Genomic DNA, 18,055 nt, shown 5'->3' on the forward strand with positions numbered 1-18,055 from the left:
ACTGTCCCACTCATTCAACAAAAAAACTTTCAACACACTTAAAAAGAAATTTAAAGAAAATTGTGTTTGTTGATTCTCCAGTATGACTATTTTATTCACTGTTTTATTACTCGTAACACCCATATGACTGGATTTATAAGAATTAAGAGGCGTTATAATGATGTGCTGTTTTATAACTTTCGCTGTGAGATTCTGTAATGCATTATATACCGCAAAAGAATCATCATGAAACATATTAGTTATATCAGGGAAACAGTAAAATCTTGTAATTTTATGTGTACTGTAAAAAAAAAAAAAAGCATGAGGGCCATACCGTTAGTGTCCTTCCCCTGATTCGATAGTTCCTTTGCTAGTTTTTTTTATGACTCTATACTGTTTACTTGAAAACACCACAAGCGTGCAGATCGAATTGTCTCTGGTGCAAATTTTGTTTTGCCATAGCGTCTGTTCTATGATTGTACTTGTCAGACTATTCTGCTAGTATTTAGATTTTGATAGAAATTTTTCTTATTTAATTTTTTTCCAACAGGTTGTTGGATTGTATATGTCTTAATAATGGAAGTTTTGTGAAGAGATTAATATTTTCGGTGATGTAGATTTCAGTATAATATTGCTATTAAATTGATGGTTAATTGAGGTTAAGTTTGGCCTGCTTAGTTCTTTTTTTGGATTAAAAAAATAGTAATAGAATAGAAAAGAAGGTACAAAATAATCAGTTTTTTTTTGTTTATAGGAAATTACCGTATTTTGCTAGCATGGATGTGATAAATAAGCTATACTCGACGGTCAGCAGTACTGTGTCGCAGTTGTCGAGTGTTCTTCCCGGAAACCCTGTCACGAGAGAATTCGAAGCCATTAGTCATGTTGCTAGTGCGGGTCCAGGTGAGTAAGCATTATTGCTAACCTTAACCAATGGCAGATGGGTAGGGAAGGGCAAGTGGAGAAGAAAAGATGATACGAAATGGGAGAGATGGGGAGACTAGTTGCGATGGAGAATCCGAAGGAAAACAGTATGAAAATCTTTAATTAGTGAAACAACTTGGAAAGGGAAAAAAAATTCTATGGATATGAGAACGATAGGGGAATGGAATGTATTGTAAGAGGAGAGTTTATTGGTAATGGTGTAACTTAGTTCAGGAGAAGAGTGAGAGGAAAGTAAGGGGAATGCTTTCCACTGGGTTTTTGCCCAATCGCAGCAGTAATTGATGATGATGTTGATATCACCAGCTGGTAAAAGTTTCTTATAACGTATCCAAGTTAATCTCTTAATCCTAATGACTTGATCCTTTACATTTTAATCACATGGTACATGATTCAGTTTTAATTTATTGCGTCGAAAGATCCTGCACATAAACTTGTGATATAACGATGAATAATCATTGTAAGTTGAATACAAAATATACTTCCTCTTTATTCAACTTAGTAAAAAAAAAAATTATTGCCTATGTTTGACAGGATCAAAATGTACAGGATCATGCCATCAGGATCAAGGGATAAACGTGGATATGTGATACGGAAAAAGTACGCTAGGCCTTCAGGGCAAATCTAGGAAGTGTCAGTGGACAGGCGGCAGTTCAGTTCAGTTGCAAACGAGCTTGTGCCCAACAGCAGCTGGCTTCTATGAGAGATAACTAGGGCAGGACGGTGAAGCTAGGTTTTCTTTATTTATTCTAGAGATTTGCAAAATAGTTAATTTATTTAAAAAAAACTGGGAAATTTGAAATTTTGGTTGAGGAATAATAGGGAAGTTGATTACAGATGTGCAGACACAGTGTTCAGTTAGCAGCAGGTGTCCGTGTACCGAGGGCACGCACACTCCCGGTGTCGGCAGGCTTGCAGTGGAAGGTGTACCGCGGCTTCAAGAAGTCCACGAAGCAGGACGCGTCCATCTTCGTGCTGGAGAAGCGGCAGCTGGAGCGCTGGCCGCGCGGGGAGCGCGAGGCCGTGCTGGAGGCGCTGAGGCGCGGCGCGGTGCAGCTCACCAAGCTGCGCCACCCGCAGATCCTCACTGTGCAGCACCCCTTGGAGGAGTCCAGGTGCCCGCGCCGTCGTCCCTCCCGTCGACTGACTCAACACGTTCACGTATTACACTCGAACATGGAAACAAGTATCAGAGATAAATTAATTAAACAAGTAAAAATCAAACATCTGCTACGGTATCACACTCTTAATAGCTACTTAAGAGGCAACTCCAGTGTTTCAGTGGCAATACGCAACCCGCGTTAACCTCATAAGATTCAATGCTATTTTCATTTTGCTTATAACTAATTAACTAATATAGATTTCGAAATGATGCTTGCTTGATATGTGAGAGAACGATGCTCTTATCAAAGCCCCTTTCTTCAAAAACGTGCATAAATTATGGTTTTATACTAATCTTTACTAATATGCATAAGTGTATTGTCTAGGTTTGAACCATAATTTATGCACGTTTTTGAAGAAAGGGGCTTTGATAAGAGCATCGTTGTCTTACATATCAAGCAAGCATCATTTCTAAATCTATATTAGTTAATAAGTTATAAGCAAAATGAAAATAGCATTGAATCTTATGAGGTTAACGCGGGTTGCGTAGTGCCCCCGAAACACTGGAGTGGCCTCTTAATGTGTAGGTGAAGTGATTTGCAGTGAAGCAGGCAATGTCTTATTGGACGTATCTCGAAGCATTCTGGTTGGTATACGTACTCGGTGGATGAGGCGGAAAGACATCAGGGGCTCACGAAGACTGGAATAAACGAAGTGCACTGTATTAGTTACAGGGAGCGCCAAACTGTTTGTGGTAGAGACAATATTTTATGGTTTTATTTAAGACCAATTTCGTTTTTAGAACAGGAGATTTCTTGTATTGTTTTTTTTTTATGAACCCTATCCATCGCTTGTTCGATGCTACTTACTTCACCAAAACAGTGTCATTTTTACTGATATATGATGCATGTTTACCTTACAATAATTTGTAATAAGCATTTCCAATCACTGAGTACAATACAAATAAATCAGCTTGTACATGCTCGTTAGAAAAATTTACCAGTGTTACATAAAAATTACTGTATTTACTATTAACAGTTGCAATATAAATAAATTAAAAAAAAAAATTTTAATCTACATATTTATTACATACATTTTGGTACTAACTCCATGCTAAATAATTATGTTAATTGAATTTAATAGGTATATTTAAAGTTTTCATTTTTATAATCTGAGTTGAGTTTTGATTAAATATGCTATTTAATTTTTTTTTTTTTTGTTTTTAATTTCTGAGCTTTATTGTCTATTTGCGTTTCGGTGTTATATGGTGTATTTCGGTATTATCGCAATTCACTATATATTCTTGTTCATCTTTATTGATGACGGGAACAGTTACAGAAAACATTATCTAGCTTTTATCTGGCATCAACTTGATAGTTAGTATGTATTTCATATTATTTTACCCGGCTTGTAAACTATATTTTGACTGTTGTTTTGAAGAGAATCCTTGGCGTTCGCCACGGAGCCGGTGTTCGCAAGCCTCGCCAACATCCTAGGGGCGACGGAGAACATGCCGTCCCCTCTGCCCCCGCAGCTCCACAAGTACAAGCTGTTTGAAGTCGAGATCAAGTACGGCCTCTTGCAGGTTGGTCGCACTGTGGCGTGTGCTGGCAGTCATTCACGTAGCATCGCGTGGCTGCAGTTCAGACTGGCCCGGCAAGACAGTCCATGTGCAGTTGAGTGCTGTGTCGAAAAGATTCTTCGAAAATTTATGTTAGTTTGTTTACTTCTAGGTTAAGTTTCCAGTTGAAAACAAAATGTTTTCTTAAAATTTTTTTATTTATTCTTCACTAAACATTTTTTTAATCACAAAATTTAATTACACTCAATACCGTGTTCAGAGTTTTTTTTTATTGTCTGTAAATATAAACAGTTTGTTTCCAAAACAACTGTATTTACAAAATCGTTAGTGAGAAACAACTCAAAATAATTCAATCTGTGTGGGATCGATCTGAGGTGACACTATCTGTGATGGCCAATTAAATCTGTTAAATATTCCTGTGTTTGCAAAATTTTCTAAGGTCATAATGTAAAAAAATGAGTAACTGATAACAGTTGAAGATTAAAAAGAGCAAACTTTTTCCATTATTTTTTTAAATTTAATTGTGGTACAAACATCCTAAAGAGATTACTTTCATTGATTTTAATATTAAAAGATTAGGTATTTGTCATTAGTGTTAAATTTTGATTGAGAATGCTGATTAGTTTCGTGATTTTAAATATTGACTTGCTGTTTGGTGTTATCGTAATTCACCATTAGTCATGGCTAGAGACCCGGAAAATTCGCGGGTTCAATGACCTCCAGGATAGACTCCAATATCCTCTACACACTCGGGCAAATGCCAACTGTTCATTGGCTGCTGACTTGTGAGTCGTCTCGACCGGGTGGCCTGTGATTCGACACTTCTGCGAGTGAGGGTCTCTAATTGGCCCTCAGTCCTCCAGATTAACAGTGAACCAATGACAGAAGCAGCACTAAGGTATGATTATTTGAATTTTAGCATAACACGAAATGAACCCGGGAATTTTGCGGGTCTCGAGTCATGGCAACTTGCTTGTGAACACTTGCTCACGGACACGAGGGGAGTGACGCCGGGCGGGCGTGCGTGCCAGATAGGCGAGGGCCTGGCCTTCCTGCACCACGACGTGAGGCTGCTGCACCACAACGTGTGCCCGGAGGCGGTCGTGGTGAACCAGCAGGGCGCCTGGAAGCTCTTCGGCTTCGACTTCTGCCAGCACGCCCAGAGCAGCCAGGAGGCCGAGGTGCGTGGCGCTTCTGTCGGCTTCCTCGGGCTCCTCTTTGCCGGTTCAATGTCCAACATCTTGGTGCTTTGAATCCTGTTTCATAGCACTTGCTACTCTCTTTCATTTATTTTTTATGCGAATGGATCCCACTAGTTGCATGAATTTGGGAGAATACTAAAAAAAAATTATTTGAAATGTTATAATTGAAAATCATATTATTTACAAAAACCAAACATTTTTTTGAATACTTGCAGATCCCTAGATGTGATAAACTTCAACTAAAAAAAAAGTGCAACTTGCCCATTCCAGTAAATCTAGGTTGACCCCCCCCCCCCCCCCCCTACATTTTTAAAATTTTGACACGTTCATGGTTTGTGATACCTAACTCCAATAATTTCAGGTAGTGTGAATAGTATTAGTTTATGGGTATTATTCATGTTAGTCAGGCGGATTCGATAACTGACCGCTAGTGAGAAGAGGGGCAAACATTTCAGTTTAGTTTTACGTCCCGACCGAGCGCACATGTCGGAGCAGGGGCTGAAGAGACGCGAGCGTGCTTGCAGCCGTACTGGCCGTTTGTGGAGTACTCGCCGGCGGTCCCGGCGCTCGCCCAGCCGCGGCTGGCGTTCCTCGCGCCGGAGTACGCGCTCACCATGAGCCACTCCCCCGCCAGCGACATCTTCTCCCTGGGCGCGCTCATCCACTGCGTGTTCTCCGAGGGCCGGCTGCTGCACGACTGCGACGGCGACTGGGCGGCCTTCAAGCGGCGCGCGTGCGAGGTGCGCTCCCCCTCTCCCTCGTCTGCTGTCCCGTGTCGGACGCTCGGTGTTTGTGAGAGATCGCAGTCGTCAGAAACATCACGCATTCCATGGTGACTTTCTTGTTTATACTTGACATGCATTCAAGTTGAAACCAGTAATTTCAACAAAAAATTTCTCATAGAGTATTTCTGTTTTATACTTTTTTTATTTATAGTAAGTAATAGCTTTGAATATATATACTGCATAGAAGTCGCGAGTGGATAGGTTTTACTCTACGTTTTTCAGGAGCGTATGATGAGCAGCTTGGGAACTTCACCGCTGCAGTGCGCTGCCGTAACGCCCTGTATCGTCTTAGTTGTTATTTACACGTTAGAGCGCAGCGCTGTCGCCCGCTGTCATTCCCCCGCACCCCCCACCCAACATTCACTGCAGCTCAAGGTCGTTCAACGGGAGTTTGTGCGCCACAAAACTGTAGGGATGAGAGGTGGGTTAGAGGGTGGGTGGAGGACAACGCATGTTTGAGGGAGGATGGAGAAGGGGTATTTGAATAGTTTGACACTTCTCCGCTAGGGACCACCACAAGTCGATGCCCTAGAGATGGTGGCGATTGCGGCGGTGAATTAACCAACTACCTCAAACCGTATTAGAAATTTTAACCTGGGCTGGCGACTTCTATACAGTATATATATTCAAAGGTAATAGCCTAATAGACAATAATAACAGCAGAATGAACCAGAGTTCCGGAGAATAATCTTGAGCAAGGTAATGTAGATTCTTTCAATTCTACTCTTGTAGGTGCACAAGAACAAAGAAAAAGTTTTTTTTTTTTGTTGAATTTCCCACCATGCTACTGTACATTCACTGTCCACTAAGTCAGTTAAGCAGTCTGCCTGTTTTGCTTTAGCTACAAACTTGACCCTTATGGTATGACCTAGCAATTGTACGATTGAGCTATGAAACCTGTTATGTCGTTGCTGAAACATAGACATAGTATACATTTCAGAAGCGGAACATCCGTGCGTTCTTATTTTTTATTTTAGATATATTTACCAACTATTCAACCACATTACTATTGCAAAACAACCGTATTTTGTATCAGTTAAAGTGTTTAACATTGGAAATCATACTTCGTTGTAGGGACTGTGAAATCATTTCTGTACTAGCTTTGAATAGGTATATATACTGTATAGAAGTCGCCAGCCCAGGTTAAAATTTCTAATACGGTTTGAGGTAGTTGGTTAATTCACCGCCGTAATCGCCACCATCTCTAGGGCATCGATTTGTGGTGGTCCCTAGTGGACAAGTGTCGAACTCTTCAAACACCCCTTCCCCACCCTCCCTCGATCACGCGTTGTCCTAAACCCACCCTCTACTCCACCTCTCATCCCTACAGTTTTGTGACGCACAAACTCCCGTTGAACGACCTTGAGCTGCAGTGAATGTTGGATGGGGGGTGCGGGGGAATGACAGCGGGCGACAGTGCTGCGCTCTAACGTGCAAATAACAACCTAAGACGACACAGGGCGTTACGGCAGCGCACTGCAGCGGTGAAGTTCCCAAGCTGCTCATCATACGCTCCTGAAAAACGTAGAGTAAATCCTATCCACTCGCGACTTCTATACAGTATATATATTCAAAGGTACTAGTGAGCGTGCGTTGATGAAGTTCCGCAGCGCGCGGGGTCTCGGACAGAGCCTGAGCAGGACCGTGTGTTGCAGCTGAAGACGGGCGTGCCGAGCCGCGAGCTGCAGGCCGTCGCCGAGGGCCTGCGCGAGTGCGTCAAGATGATGCTGAACGCCACGCCCGACCTGCGACCCGACGCCCACCAGTTCATCAAGGTCAGGGACACTCCAGCGTCCCAGTCCCTGCCGTGCATTTTTCCCGAAAAAGATTTCCAGACCGGCTGCGTGTTGAAACTTTGTACCGTTTACTGTGTTCCGTGGTCGGCTGGGTTTATTTCTGTCGGCACACCGGTCACGGCCATCCAGAGCGGAAGCAAATGTGTTCTGAACGGCCCGGCGAAATAGGGCAGTGGCATCTCTTGCTGACGGCCGCCAGTTAAAAGGAAACAATAGCTAGCGCGGGCATACCTTATTGCAATCGGATTTGATCGCGAAAAATACACGCTACTTCTAATTGTCAGAATGTGTTGGTTATGTGTGATTTGTGGAGACTGGTGTAACCCACATACTGCCTGTTTGGACGTCAGAGTGTTCAGGTGTGCTAGCAGAAGACTGTAATGCTGAATTTACGTGCTTGATTCAAAGGTCGTAGGCAGCAAAGTACTTACTGTTTCTCAGTGTGTCCGTGGGAATTAATTACACCTGCTGCAGTTAGGTGATGCGACTTGGCAGTCCGACCCTATCATCCACCTCGATGAGTCGGTGAGTCGTTGAGTCTTTGTGAGGAAAAATTCTGATCCCTCCTGTCACTGCCTTCCCATTAGGGTGGTTGGGATGGAACACCGGTCAAGTTGTAGTACTTGAGGGAATTTTGTGTAACCACTTTATCATCAGTTTGATTCTATCCTCACTACCTCTGATTTGGCCACTCAAACAAACGGGGTCTCTCGTGTATTCAGCACACATACCTAATCTTCGACATGCATTGACTCACAGATCTGCAGTAAAAAATTCACAGTTAACATAATTTACTAAAGAGGCAAAAACAACACACGGCATATACGCAAGTTGACAAATTTTTTGTAAAATATTTTTAGTATAAACTTTTTAAATTCTAATAAAATATTAAAATAAATAAATATTCTCCAAGCAACGTAGCAATATTTTATTCTGTATGTCCTGCCTTACTAAGTTTATTATTTCTTGGTATGACATAACAGCACAGTGACTCGATGCTTGCAGGTGGAGTACTTCGAGGACGTGGGGGTGAAGACCCTCAACTACCTGGACTCGCTGTTCCAGTGGGACAACCTGCAGAAGTCGCAGTTCTACAAGGGCCTGCCGCAAGTGCTGCAGAACCTCCCGCACAGAGTGTGCGTCTTCAGGTGCGCATCTGTCGTACGCGTGTGCATCTGTTCAAATACATACAGGTTTACTTGACATGTGGAACAATCAGTATGTTTACATTATTGCTATTGAAATTCAAATAAAAAAACTACAGTGCAATTTAGTTCAGCATACTATTCAGGACATAGATTACAGGTACGTTCTTAGAATAATCCTTGTTGTGGGGAAACTTGATTTAAAAGATATTCATGGACATATGCCATTGCTGGTTTTAACTGTCCGCCATAGAGAACCGGGTGAATGAACAAGAAAGACGAAAGCACAAACCCGCAGGAAATAAGTCAAAATCAGCCGATATCAAATGTTAAAGTGACTCAGATTCTGTGGCTAATTGCTGAGAAACCATGAAATAACAAATGTTTTACAGGGACGTGTTAGTGTTTATCAGCAAAATGATTTAAAGATAAGACTTGTATATAGAAAGTGCGTTCTTGGATGGTAAAATGCATGGTACTTTGTGGCTCTCGAACATCTAATTTTGTAACAAATATGCTGGGGATGTATTGAGTGAGAGATACAACAACATGAAGGCGTCGCTACGTCAGTCGCTGTTGTGTGTGAATGTTTCCCCCGTGTGGCAGGGTGCTGCCGTGCCTGGTGAAGGAGTTTGTGAACCCCACGATGGTCCCCTTCGTGCTGCCGAACGTCCTGCTGGTCGCTGAGAACTGCTCGAAGGAGGAGTTCACGGCACACGTGCTCCCCCACTTGAAGCCCGTCATGAAGTTGCAGGAGCCGATCCAGGTGTGTTCCTCCTTCGCTTGTATCCATTACTGCTACTGTAACTGTCGGAACAATGCTGATTTCTTAAAGTTATTATTTTGTGTTCAAACCAACATTTAAAATTACTTCAAACTCAAAAAAATTAAAAAAATAAAAAAAAAAATTCCCAAACATTGTGGTTTTGGGTACAATGCCTCGCTTGATTTGTGGCACGATGGTCGGATGTTTAGGGGTAGGAAAATTTGGCAAACCGCAGAATAATGAGTTAATTCCCATGCATTTGCCTTTAAACACAGAAGGTTTTTACGAAACAGCTTTATTTGTGGAATATGTAGTAACAAAATAAGCTCATATTTACATTTTATCCAAACCATGATCGACATGTAAAAGTACTTAACCGAAATATCCGGTCTTGAAAAACAGGTATGTATAACAGATATGTGCGAAACCAACTAAATTTTAGTAAAAAAAAAAAAGAAGAAGTTTACCTAAAAAAATATTTTAATTTTTATTATGCATTCTATGAAACCAGTGAAAATAAAACGTAGTTCGTACCCATCTCTTCCCCTTAAAAATGCAGTAAAAGTTTAGTGGGCAGATGAAACCATTTTTTTTGTTGTTGCAAAAGTTGTGTAAAGTTTCCAGCAATGAATTCAGTGATTTATAAATAGGACGTAATAAATTTGTTTAAAAAACTATTAAAATCACTTTAATTCATATTATTAAACAATAAATGGTTAATCACGCTTGTAATAAAATTGTGTGCCTGAGCCCGAATTCTCTTACGTATTACTTCAAAAACGCGATATAAAAATGGTTTTTTAGCGAAAGAGATTTTTGACGTGATGTCTAATAAATGGATGAACGCCGGCTGCACGCACGAAAAAGTGTCCTGTTATGCACATTGTCCCATTACGCTCATTTTATGTTCCTCTTTGCTAACCTGAACCACCTAGCATTGCGACCGAGTCCGTGGCGTAATTCTGTTTTCATGCATTTCAATGTAACATTTTCATTGCTCTTTGCTAACCCGTTCCTCCTAGCATTGCTGCAGAGTCCGTGGCGCAAATATATTATTTTTGACTGCATCTTGGTGTTGGGTAAGCCATTTTCCTTCACATCATCCTTGAAACACTCCCATTAGTTTCCTACTTTTCCTATCATCGTCCTATTCTTAACAGAATAACACAGATTGGAAGCAGTTAAATAGGCAACATGTATAAAAGTTATAGTTGAAATAATCTCTTCGTTAAAGTAATAAGCATATTTGAATTAATGAGTGCAAATAAAAGTAAATTTATCAATTAAATTGTAGATTTCATTTCACTCCTTTTTATCCATACAAAATAGTGATAATTCAATAAAAATGATTCAATTTTATTCATAAAAGTATGCAATCATTTCATCAATGTTTTGTTGTGACGTCACGTTAAACTATCGTCCGTAAACCGACTTTACAGACAACCAGTTTTTCAGTGATGAAGTCAGTTCTATCGTGCACGGAAGTGGGCCAGTGTGGGTTTTGGAATGACGGACCGCCTGGTGGTTGCAGGTGCTGCTGATCTTCATGCAGAAGATGGAGCTGCTGCTGAAGCTGACCCCCGCCGCGGACATCAGGACGGACGTGCTGCCCATGCTGTACCGCGCCCTCGACTCCGACGCGCAGCAGATACACGAGCTGTGCCTGTCCGTGCTGCCCACCTTCGCGGGGCTCGTCGACTACCCGGCCATGAAGAACTCCTTGCTGCCCCGCATCAAGCGCCTCTGCAAGGAGACGTCGTACATCTCCGTACGTAGCGCGCGGGTGGGACCCTGTCATTGCGTCTGTCAGCAGGCCGCCGGGGTAACTCATCGTGCGAGATGATGACGGGGTTCCACTGCGTGTGCCGCAGGTGCGGGTGAACTGCCTGGTGTGCCTGGGCAAGCTGCTGGAGCACCTGGACAAGTGGCTGGTGCTGGACGAGGTGCTGCCCTTCCTGCCGCAGATCCCGTCGCGCGAGCCCGCCGTGCTCATGGGCATCCTGGGTGCGTCCCCGTCCCCGCCTCTCGGTCCCTCCTGCGCCGCATGTTCGACACAACTCCCCTGGGGACGAGTCGATTCCGTGGGTTTTACCGGCAAGCCGCTAGCGATGGGTCGAATCCTCCCCTCCATCCGAACCTAGGTACAAATGTCAAAAATGAAATACCTCTCGGTCCCTGAAAAAAAAAATAATGGGTAAACGTACCGGGGTTGTTAGCCCTGGCACGCAACGCAATCCTGCCGGTAACGCCTCCCCCTTTACTTCCGGCGTGATGGTCGGGCCAGGATCGGGTGGCAACCACACCTGTGGAACTGGGTGTGTAAGAGGGTATAGGCTGGACTGGGTTCCCAGCGACGGGGGGAGTCTCCACTCCATGAGTCCCAACCTGACCCCCCAGTCCTTTTCTGGACCTCTCCTTTCCCAAGGGATCGGCCACTGGGGACTAAGTCCCCCACCCTGCTGGCGTAGCCCCTGTTAGAAAACCAGCGGTACCACGAGGAGGTAGGGGTCGCACACAACTCCCCTGGGAACGAGTCGATTCGCAGCTGCCGACCGCGGGAGTGGGCTTTACCGGCAGCTGCTGATATACAATAACTCTTTGAAGACACATGGAAAAACTGTCGGTAGCAAACTAATCCCTGCTCAGGGGTTTTGATCCATAAATCAAAAGTGGTCAGATAGTGCTTTAATTTCTTTAAAGTGTCCACATGTTCGAAATAAGTTCCCGGAAACGTAGCAACATGTTGTGCTGATTCGCTGCTGCCGACCATGGAAGTGGGGTTTACCAGCAGCTGCTGAAACACTCTTTGAAGACACATGGAAAAACTGTCGGTAGCAAACTAATCCCTGCTAAGGGGTATTGATCCATAAATCAAAAGTGGTCAGATATTATATTCCTTTCTTTAAAGTGTTCCATACATTAAAAAAAAATTTGGTTCCTGAAACCATTAAAAAAAAAAATAATAATAATTTTGATGCTTTTTTTTTAACAGTATTTTTGACTCATGTTTTGCAGAAACTCCAGACTGAAGCAAATAAATGTTTTCAAGTTCCCTTAATAACCACTTATCTCACTTCCTAGAAATATCCACTGTATAGTGCCTTCCAGCCTGAGGATTTATGATCGACTCCTGATGGTCGTGATGTCAACAAATGCTCACGATCAAACTTGAACGTAGCCTGTTTTACACATGTTCCACCCTAAAAGCATATGAAAGCGAGAGATTTATATAATAATTCTTGACTGATCATGAACACTTAGCAGTTATTACAAAATAAAAAATTGTGTCGTAGATGTTTTCCCTTGGCGACCCTAGCGCCGGCTCAAAAACATTTTTATGGGTATATGCCATTGCTGGTTTTTCACTGTATGTCATAGACAACTACAATAATGGATGGGAAGATGAATAATTAACAATCACAGGTTGTTGGCTGTCTGATATTTCTGTTACTGTTTCGACTATCTCTCGTAATTCTCAGCCCACGCTTTGTCTGTCCTGTGATTGGTTTTCACTGATTCCTTCCACAGAATTGTATGAGCTGTCTTATTCATTTAACATTTGACATTGTTTTCTTTGTTGGTGTGTAGTCTTGTGGTTTCTCTATGTTGGGCATTGGAAACCAGCAACAGCGTAGGTCCGTAAAAATGTTTTAAATCAATCTGTCTTTGTTGGTGTGTAGTCTTGTGGCTTCTCCATGCCGGGCATTGGAAACCAGCAACAGCGTAGGTCCGTAAAAATGTTTGAAATCAATCTACATATCTTTGTTGGTGTATAGTCTTGTGGTTTCTCCATGCCGGGCATTGGAAACCAGCAACAGCGTAGGTCCGTAAAAATGTTTTAAATCTACATATCTTTGTTGGTGTGTAGTCTTGTGGTTTCTCCATGCCGGGCATTGGAAACCAGCAACAACGTAGGTCCGTAAAAATGTTTTAAATCAATCTGTCTTTGTTGGTGTGTAGTCTTGTGGCTTCTCCATGCCGGGCATTGGAAACCAGCGACAGCGTATGCCAATGAAAATGTTTTAAATCGATGTTCCCCGCTGCAACGTGGTGTATGGACGTGGTGGTCTCGACGAGGTCCGCTGGCGCAGGCATCTACAAGCTGGCGCTCACGCACAAGAAGCTGGGCATCACGAAGGAGGTGATGGCGACCAAGGTGCTGCCCTTCCTCATGCCGCTGAGCATCGAGAACGGCCTGACGCTGAACCAGTTCAACGCGCTCATGGCGCTCATCAAGGACATGGTGGGGCGGGTGGAGGCCGACCACCGCGCCAAGCTGCAGCAGCTCAACTCCATTCAGCAGGAGAGCAGGTGCGCCACCACGAGCACTTACAACTACAGAATATACTGTGCTCGCGAAGACCACTGGTCTAGGAGGTGACACTGTGAGGTCTAGGTGGTGACTGTTTGAGGTCGAGGTGGTGACTGTTTGAGGTCGAGGTGGTGACTGTCTGAGGTCGAGGTGGTGACTGTCTGAGGTCGAGGAGGTGACTGAGGTCTAAGATGTCTGAGGTCGAGGTGGTGACTTGTCTGAGGTCGAGGTGGTGACTTGTCTGAGGTCGAGGAGGTGACTGTCTGAGGTCTAGGTGGTGACTGTCTGAGGTCTAGGTGGTGACTGTCTGAGGTCTAGGTGGTGACTGAGGTTGAGGTGGTGAATGTCTGAGGTCTATGTGGTGACTGTCTGAGGTCTAGGTGGTGACTGTCTGAGGTCGAGGAGGTGACTGAGGTCTAAGATGTCTGAGGTCGAGGTGGTGACTGTCTGAGGTCGAGGTGGTGACTGTCTGAGGTCGAGGTGGTGACTGTCTGAGGTCGAGGAGGTGACTGTCTGAGGTCGAGGAGGTGACTGAGGTCTAAGATGTCTGAGGTCGAGGTGGTGACTGTCTGAGGTCGAGGAGGTGACTGAGGTCTAAGATGTCTGAGGTCGAGGTGGTTATTGTCTGAGGTCTAGGAGGTGACTTGTCTGAGATCGATTAGGTGACTGTCTGAGGTCTAGGTGGTGACTGTCTGAGGTCGAGGTGGTGACTGAGGTCGAGGTGGTGACTGAGGTCTAAGATGTCTGAGGTCGAGGTGGTGACTGTCTGAGGTCGAGGTGGTGACTGTCTGAGGTCGAGGAGGTGACTGAGGTCGAGGTGGTGACTGTCGTGCAGTGTTTGAAAGCCCGCAGAGAGCCTGCTGCTGACGGAGCACCACTCACGGGAGTCTCGGTGGCCGGTGCTTGCCGCAGGACGGTCGCGATGCCGGCGGTGCCCTCTCACCTGCTGGTCGCGGCTCCGCAGCCGGAGTCGGAGATGGACCAGATGTTCAGCGGGCTGGGCCTGGACGGCTTCATCGGGAACGGAGTCTCCCCCACCGCCCCCGGCCCGCCCCCTGGGGCCGTGGCTGCCTCTGCTCCCGCCTCCGGCACACTCAGCATGCAGGAGAAGCAGCGGTAATCCCCTAGCATTTGTGAATACCTCCTGTATTTACTCAAGTCTAGGATGCCATTAATTCTGAGAATCATTTTAGTCCTCAGTTTTGATAAAACTATTCTTTGATTGATTTTATTCCTAATGACTTAATCAGGGTCAAGGAGGGGGGGGGGGGTATGATGCTATGCCCCCTCCCCCCCTCTAGATTTGCGAGTGCGTAACGGACTCAAATGAAAAATGCACTAAGGGAAATTTAAATTGAGATGTGAGGAACAGTTAGTTAAAAAAAAGTGAAACAGTGAAAAAAAAAAAAAAAAAAAAATTGCTCAATGGTTTTCTAAGTTATAAACGTGAATATATATTTTTTTTATGAATTAGTTTTTCTATATGTAGTTAATTAACCCCACAGTGCTGACGTGTAGCTTTTGGGCTCAGATGTATTAGGTATTTAACAATTAATTTACATATTTGGCTGCTTCAAACTAAAATTAATGGGTGTTGTACTGTGTTTTATCACATAATTGTTGCACATTTTGTACTAAAATTGAGTTTAAAAAGTAGGGGTGCGATTTTTATGTGAAAAAAAGCATTTTTTTGTTAGGTAAAGTTATTCATATAAACAAAACCTGGAAATTACATTTATTAAAAAAAGTGAGTATACAAAAAAAAAAATTTAAATTAATGTCATGTAACAAAAACATTTTGTTCAACTTTAAATGTATCATTCTTTACTTGTACTTATCCAGTAACGTTTGTGAATTTTCCTGTTATATTAGGATGTCTTCCATTGTATACCGTTCCCCATTTTCTTAGCTCAAAAGTCGCAACAAAGGAGCTGCGAATTGTGTAAGTTCTGCGGAACATAGTCACAAACGAGGAGCATCTGAAAATTGAGTTATTCGTAGTTATGATTTAAAAATCATAAACTGGCAAACGGGAGCAAAAAAAAAAAATTGGTTTAAGCTGGATTTTTCCAGGCATGAACATTATTTTTTAGATAAATTTGTGACTGAGTGACCAGTTTCGAAGTAAGAACCTAACTGTGTGGACTGTGCTGGACGGCGGCAGCCTCGTGAGGCAGCAGGAGGCCCAGCGGCGCCTCACGTCGCAGCCCACGCCCAGCCCGGTGACCCCAGTCAGCCCGGTGACCCCGGCGAGTCGGGCGCCTCCCAGGGACCTCACATCCTCGCTCATCGAGACGCAGCTGAGCCAGATGAAGCTCTCCCCGCGCCCCCCGCCGCCCACCTGGGGCGCCGCCCCCTCGCCGGCCGCGTGGCAGCCCGCCCAGGGCTTCAGGGCGTTCCAGCAGGCGCCCCAGCCGCGGTGGGGGGCCCCGCGGCCCTCGTACGGGCCCCTGGACGCCCTGCTGCCCGCCCCCGCCGAGGTGGCCACGGGCCCCAGGCAGCCCCTCCTGCCCGCCAAGCCCCTGTCGGCCTCCGAGATCAAGGACCTGCTGAGCTAGCCAGGCGGCCGGGAATCTCTCCAGTTTACTGAACCTGAAGGCTTCTAAACCACGTTTACTAAACATCCCATTCTCGGATGTAACACCTACCCACTTTCGACAAGAACTTGTGTTCCGCTTTGTTCCAATGTTTACCTGATTACTACAGTGGGACTCATACAAGGTTCTTTCGATAAACCAATGTTAGGTTGGTAATTTTACATTTTTTTAAACTTATTGATTTTATGTGATGTTCAAGCTGGTTTCGTTTAAGTGTTGTTGATTGTAAACAAATAGTTTTGGGTCAATTCCAATGCCAGTTTCAATTTTCATATTTCAGATTTGCTTCTGATTCATTTTCTGATTAGTATATCATATAATACTTCTTACTTCTAAAGATGTTTATCGCACCTGTTTGTACTTTTAAAAATCATATTTAATTTTTAAAATTTTAATTTTATTTACCAATGATAGGCATAAAGAAAGATAAGGCAACATGATTTCAGTGTATTTATTGAAATTTATTGCAATACTGTGACTTTAGTACATAATAATGTTAAATGGATAGACCTTGTTACTGCCAAATTTTTAAATATGAAAAATGTATTGTTTATAGATTGTTCACTGTACTTGATTTAAATGATTTGCAATAATTGAACTGTTTCCATCCAATAATATTCTATCCGCTTTTATCAAATGAGAATTGATTAATTATTAAGTTCACCTATAATTGGATATATTCTTTACTGATTAATCATAAACTTGATTTTATATATTAGAATTCTAATTAAACCCTTATTAACTGAACAAAATTCTTATTTAATCAATCAAGACTCCTATTAAAATGGCATAATACCCTACTATTGAAAAGACAATTGATTAAGATCCTGAATAATCAATTAGCACATGATTGATTGGACAAAAAATCCTCTAAAAGGTGTTGACGAGTTCACTTTGGTACCTCTAATAAAACTAGATACTTCAAATTCTAAAATTACGCTATAGGCAATTAATTGACTAGCTTTGATTCCAAAATTATTGAAGTGTGAATCCTTCCTGGAATGTGATTGGCATCAGGGGCATAGGAATCGACGCAACACTACCTGCATACAATAAGTATGTAACTATTGCTAGAATGTGTTGGTTTTTTTTGTGTTCAATTCAGTTCAGTTCTCTTCTCTTCTCGAGCTAGTGTCTGAAAAAATAAAGATTGCACCACGGGAAGTAAGAAGTTACATTTTATTTAAAATTATTGCTAGGTAGTTAGTATACTTTGATGAAAATATTGCAAGATCAATTCTTTTAAGTACATACTATTGATCTCAGCACGATTTGCTGTCAGAACCAAATTGATTGTTATGCATTAGGTGTGATGCAGAAAATAATTATTTTCTGCAACTATTTTAGACAACAATCTACACAGTGTAAGGATTCATGAAAGTGGTTGGAATGTTTGGCATTTGAACAGTTCACTAATTCCTCTTTTTGAACCTCTAGTCGCACTTACCAGTTTATGCTGGCTCAAGTGATTTGTGTATGTCATTTGTTGTAATATTAAAAAATTAATACCATAAATCAGTGCATCACCTTTTACATGTAAAGTTTGTTACAATGCATTCCATTAATTTATTTGTAAATACTACCTATATATCTTGTATCCGCTGTACATTTGTAATATTCCCATGTAAATTGTAATGTCTTATGTGAATCTTTTTGATGTATTCATACTTAAATAAACTTTCTATGTTTTGTTTTTAATGTTTAATTTACAAATGGGGGTTGTCTCACAGAGTTTGCAAAGGGGTTGAAGTCGGGTTATTTTGCAGGCCAATCGAGCTGTAATAGGGCGGGAGTGTGTCCAGCCCGATCAACTTTGCTGTTATCTTGAAAAATCAGGGTATACTCATC

General features: G+C 42.8%; 1 protein-coding gene across 4 annotated transcripts; it reads left to right on the top strand.

Annotated features, from left to right (window-relative positions):
- The first annotated feature begins 448 nt into the window (after positions 1–448).
- Positions 449–17,900, top strand: LOC134537407 (SCY1-like protein 2). 4 transcript variants are annotated; one of them, XM_063377789.1, is made up of 14 exons: positions 449–637; positions 734–882; positions 1,832–2,036; positions 3,463–3,607; positions 4,636–4,785; positions 5,262–5,546; positions 7,247–7,366; positions 8,393–8,535; positions 9,139–9,298; positions 10,830–11,066; positions 11,170–11,302; positions 13,390–13,609; positions 14,523–14,726; positions 15,775–17,900. In XM_063377789.1, exons 2-14 carry the CDS (start codon positions 756–758, stop codon positions 16,166–16,168), a joined length of 2,523 nt encoding a protein of 840 aa, XP_063233859.1. In that variant the 5' UTR covers positions 449–637; positions 734–755; the 3' UTR covers positions 16,169–17,900. The 4 variants fall into 4 exon arrangements, with proteins under 4 accessions (XP_063233859.1, XP_063233860.1, XP_063233858.1 ...); XM_063377790.1 differs by having other exon boundaries at positions 449–587; XM_063377788.1 differs by having other exon boundaries at positions 449–882.
- The last annotated feature ends 155 nt before the right edge of the window (positions 17,901–18,055 follow it).

This window comes from Bacillus rossius, chromosome 12 (genome assembly GCF_032445375.1).
Source record: "Bacillus rossius redtenbacheri isolate Brsri chromosome 12, Brsri_v3, whole genome shotgun sequence".
Lineage (NCBI taxonomy): Eukaryota > Metazoa > Arthropoda > Insecta > Phasmatodea > Bacillidae > Bacillus > Bacillus rossius.

Coding starts and splice junctions, on each gene's coding strand:
- LOC134537407 (XM_063377788.1), top strand. CDS start 756: ATGGATGTGATAAATAAGCTATACTCGACGGTCAGCAGTACTGTGTCG. Junction 2,037..3,462: donor CACCCCTTGGAGGAGTCCAG/GTGCCCGCGCCG, acceptor GTTGTTTTGAAG/AGAATCCTTGGCGTTCGCCA. Junction 13,610..14,522: donor TCCATTCAGCAGGAGAGCAG/GTGCGCCACCAC, acceptor TGCTTGCCGCAG/GACGGTCGCGATGCCGGCGG.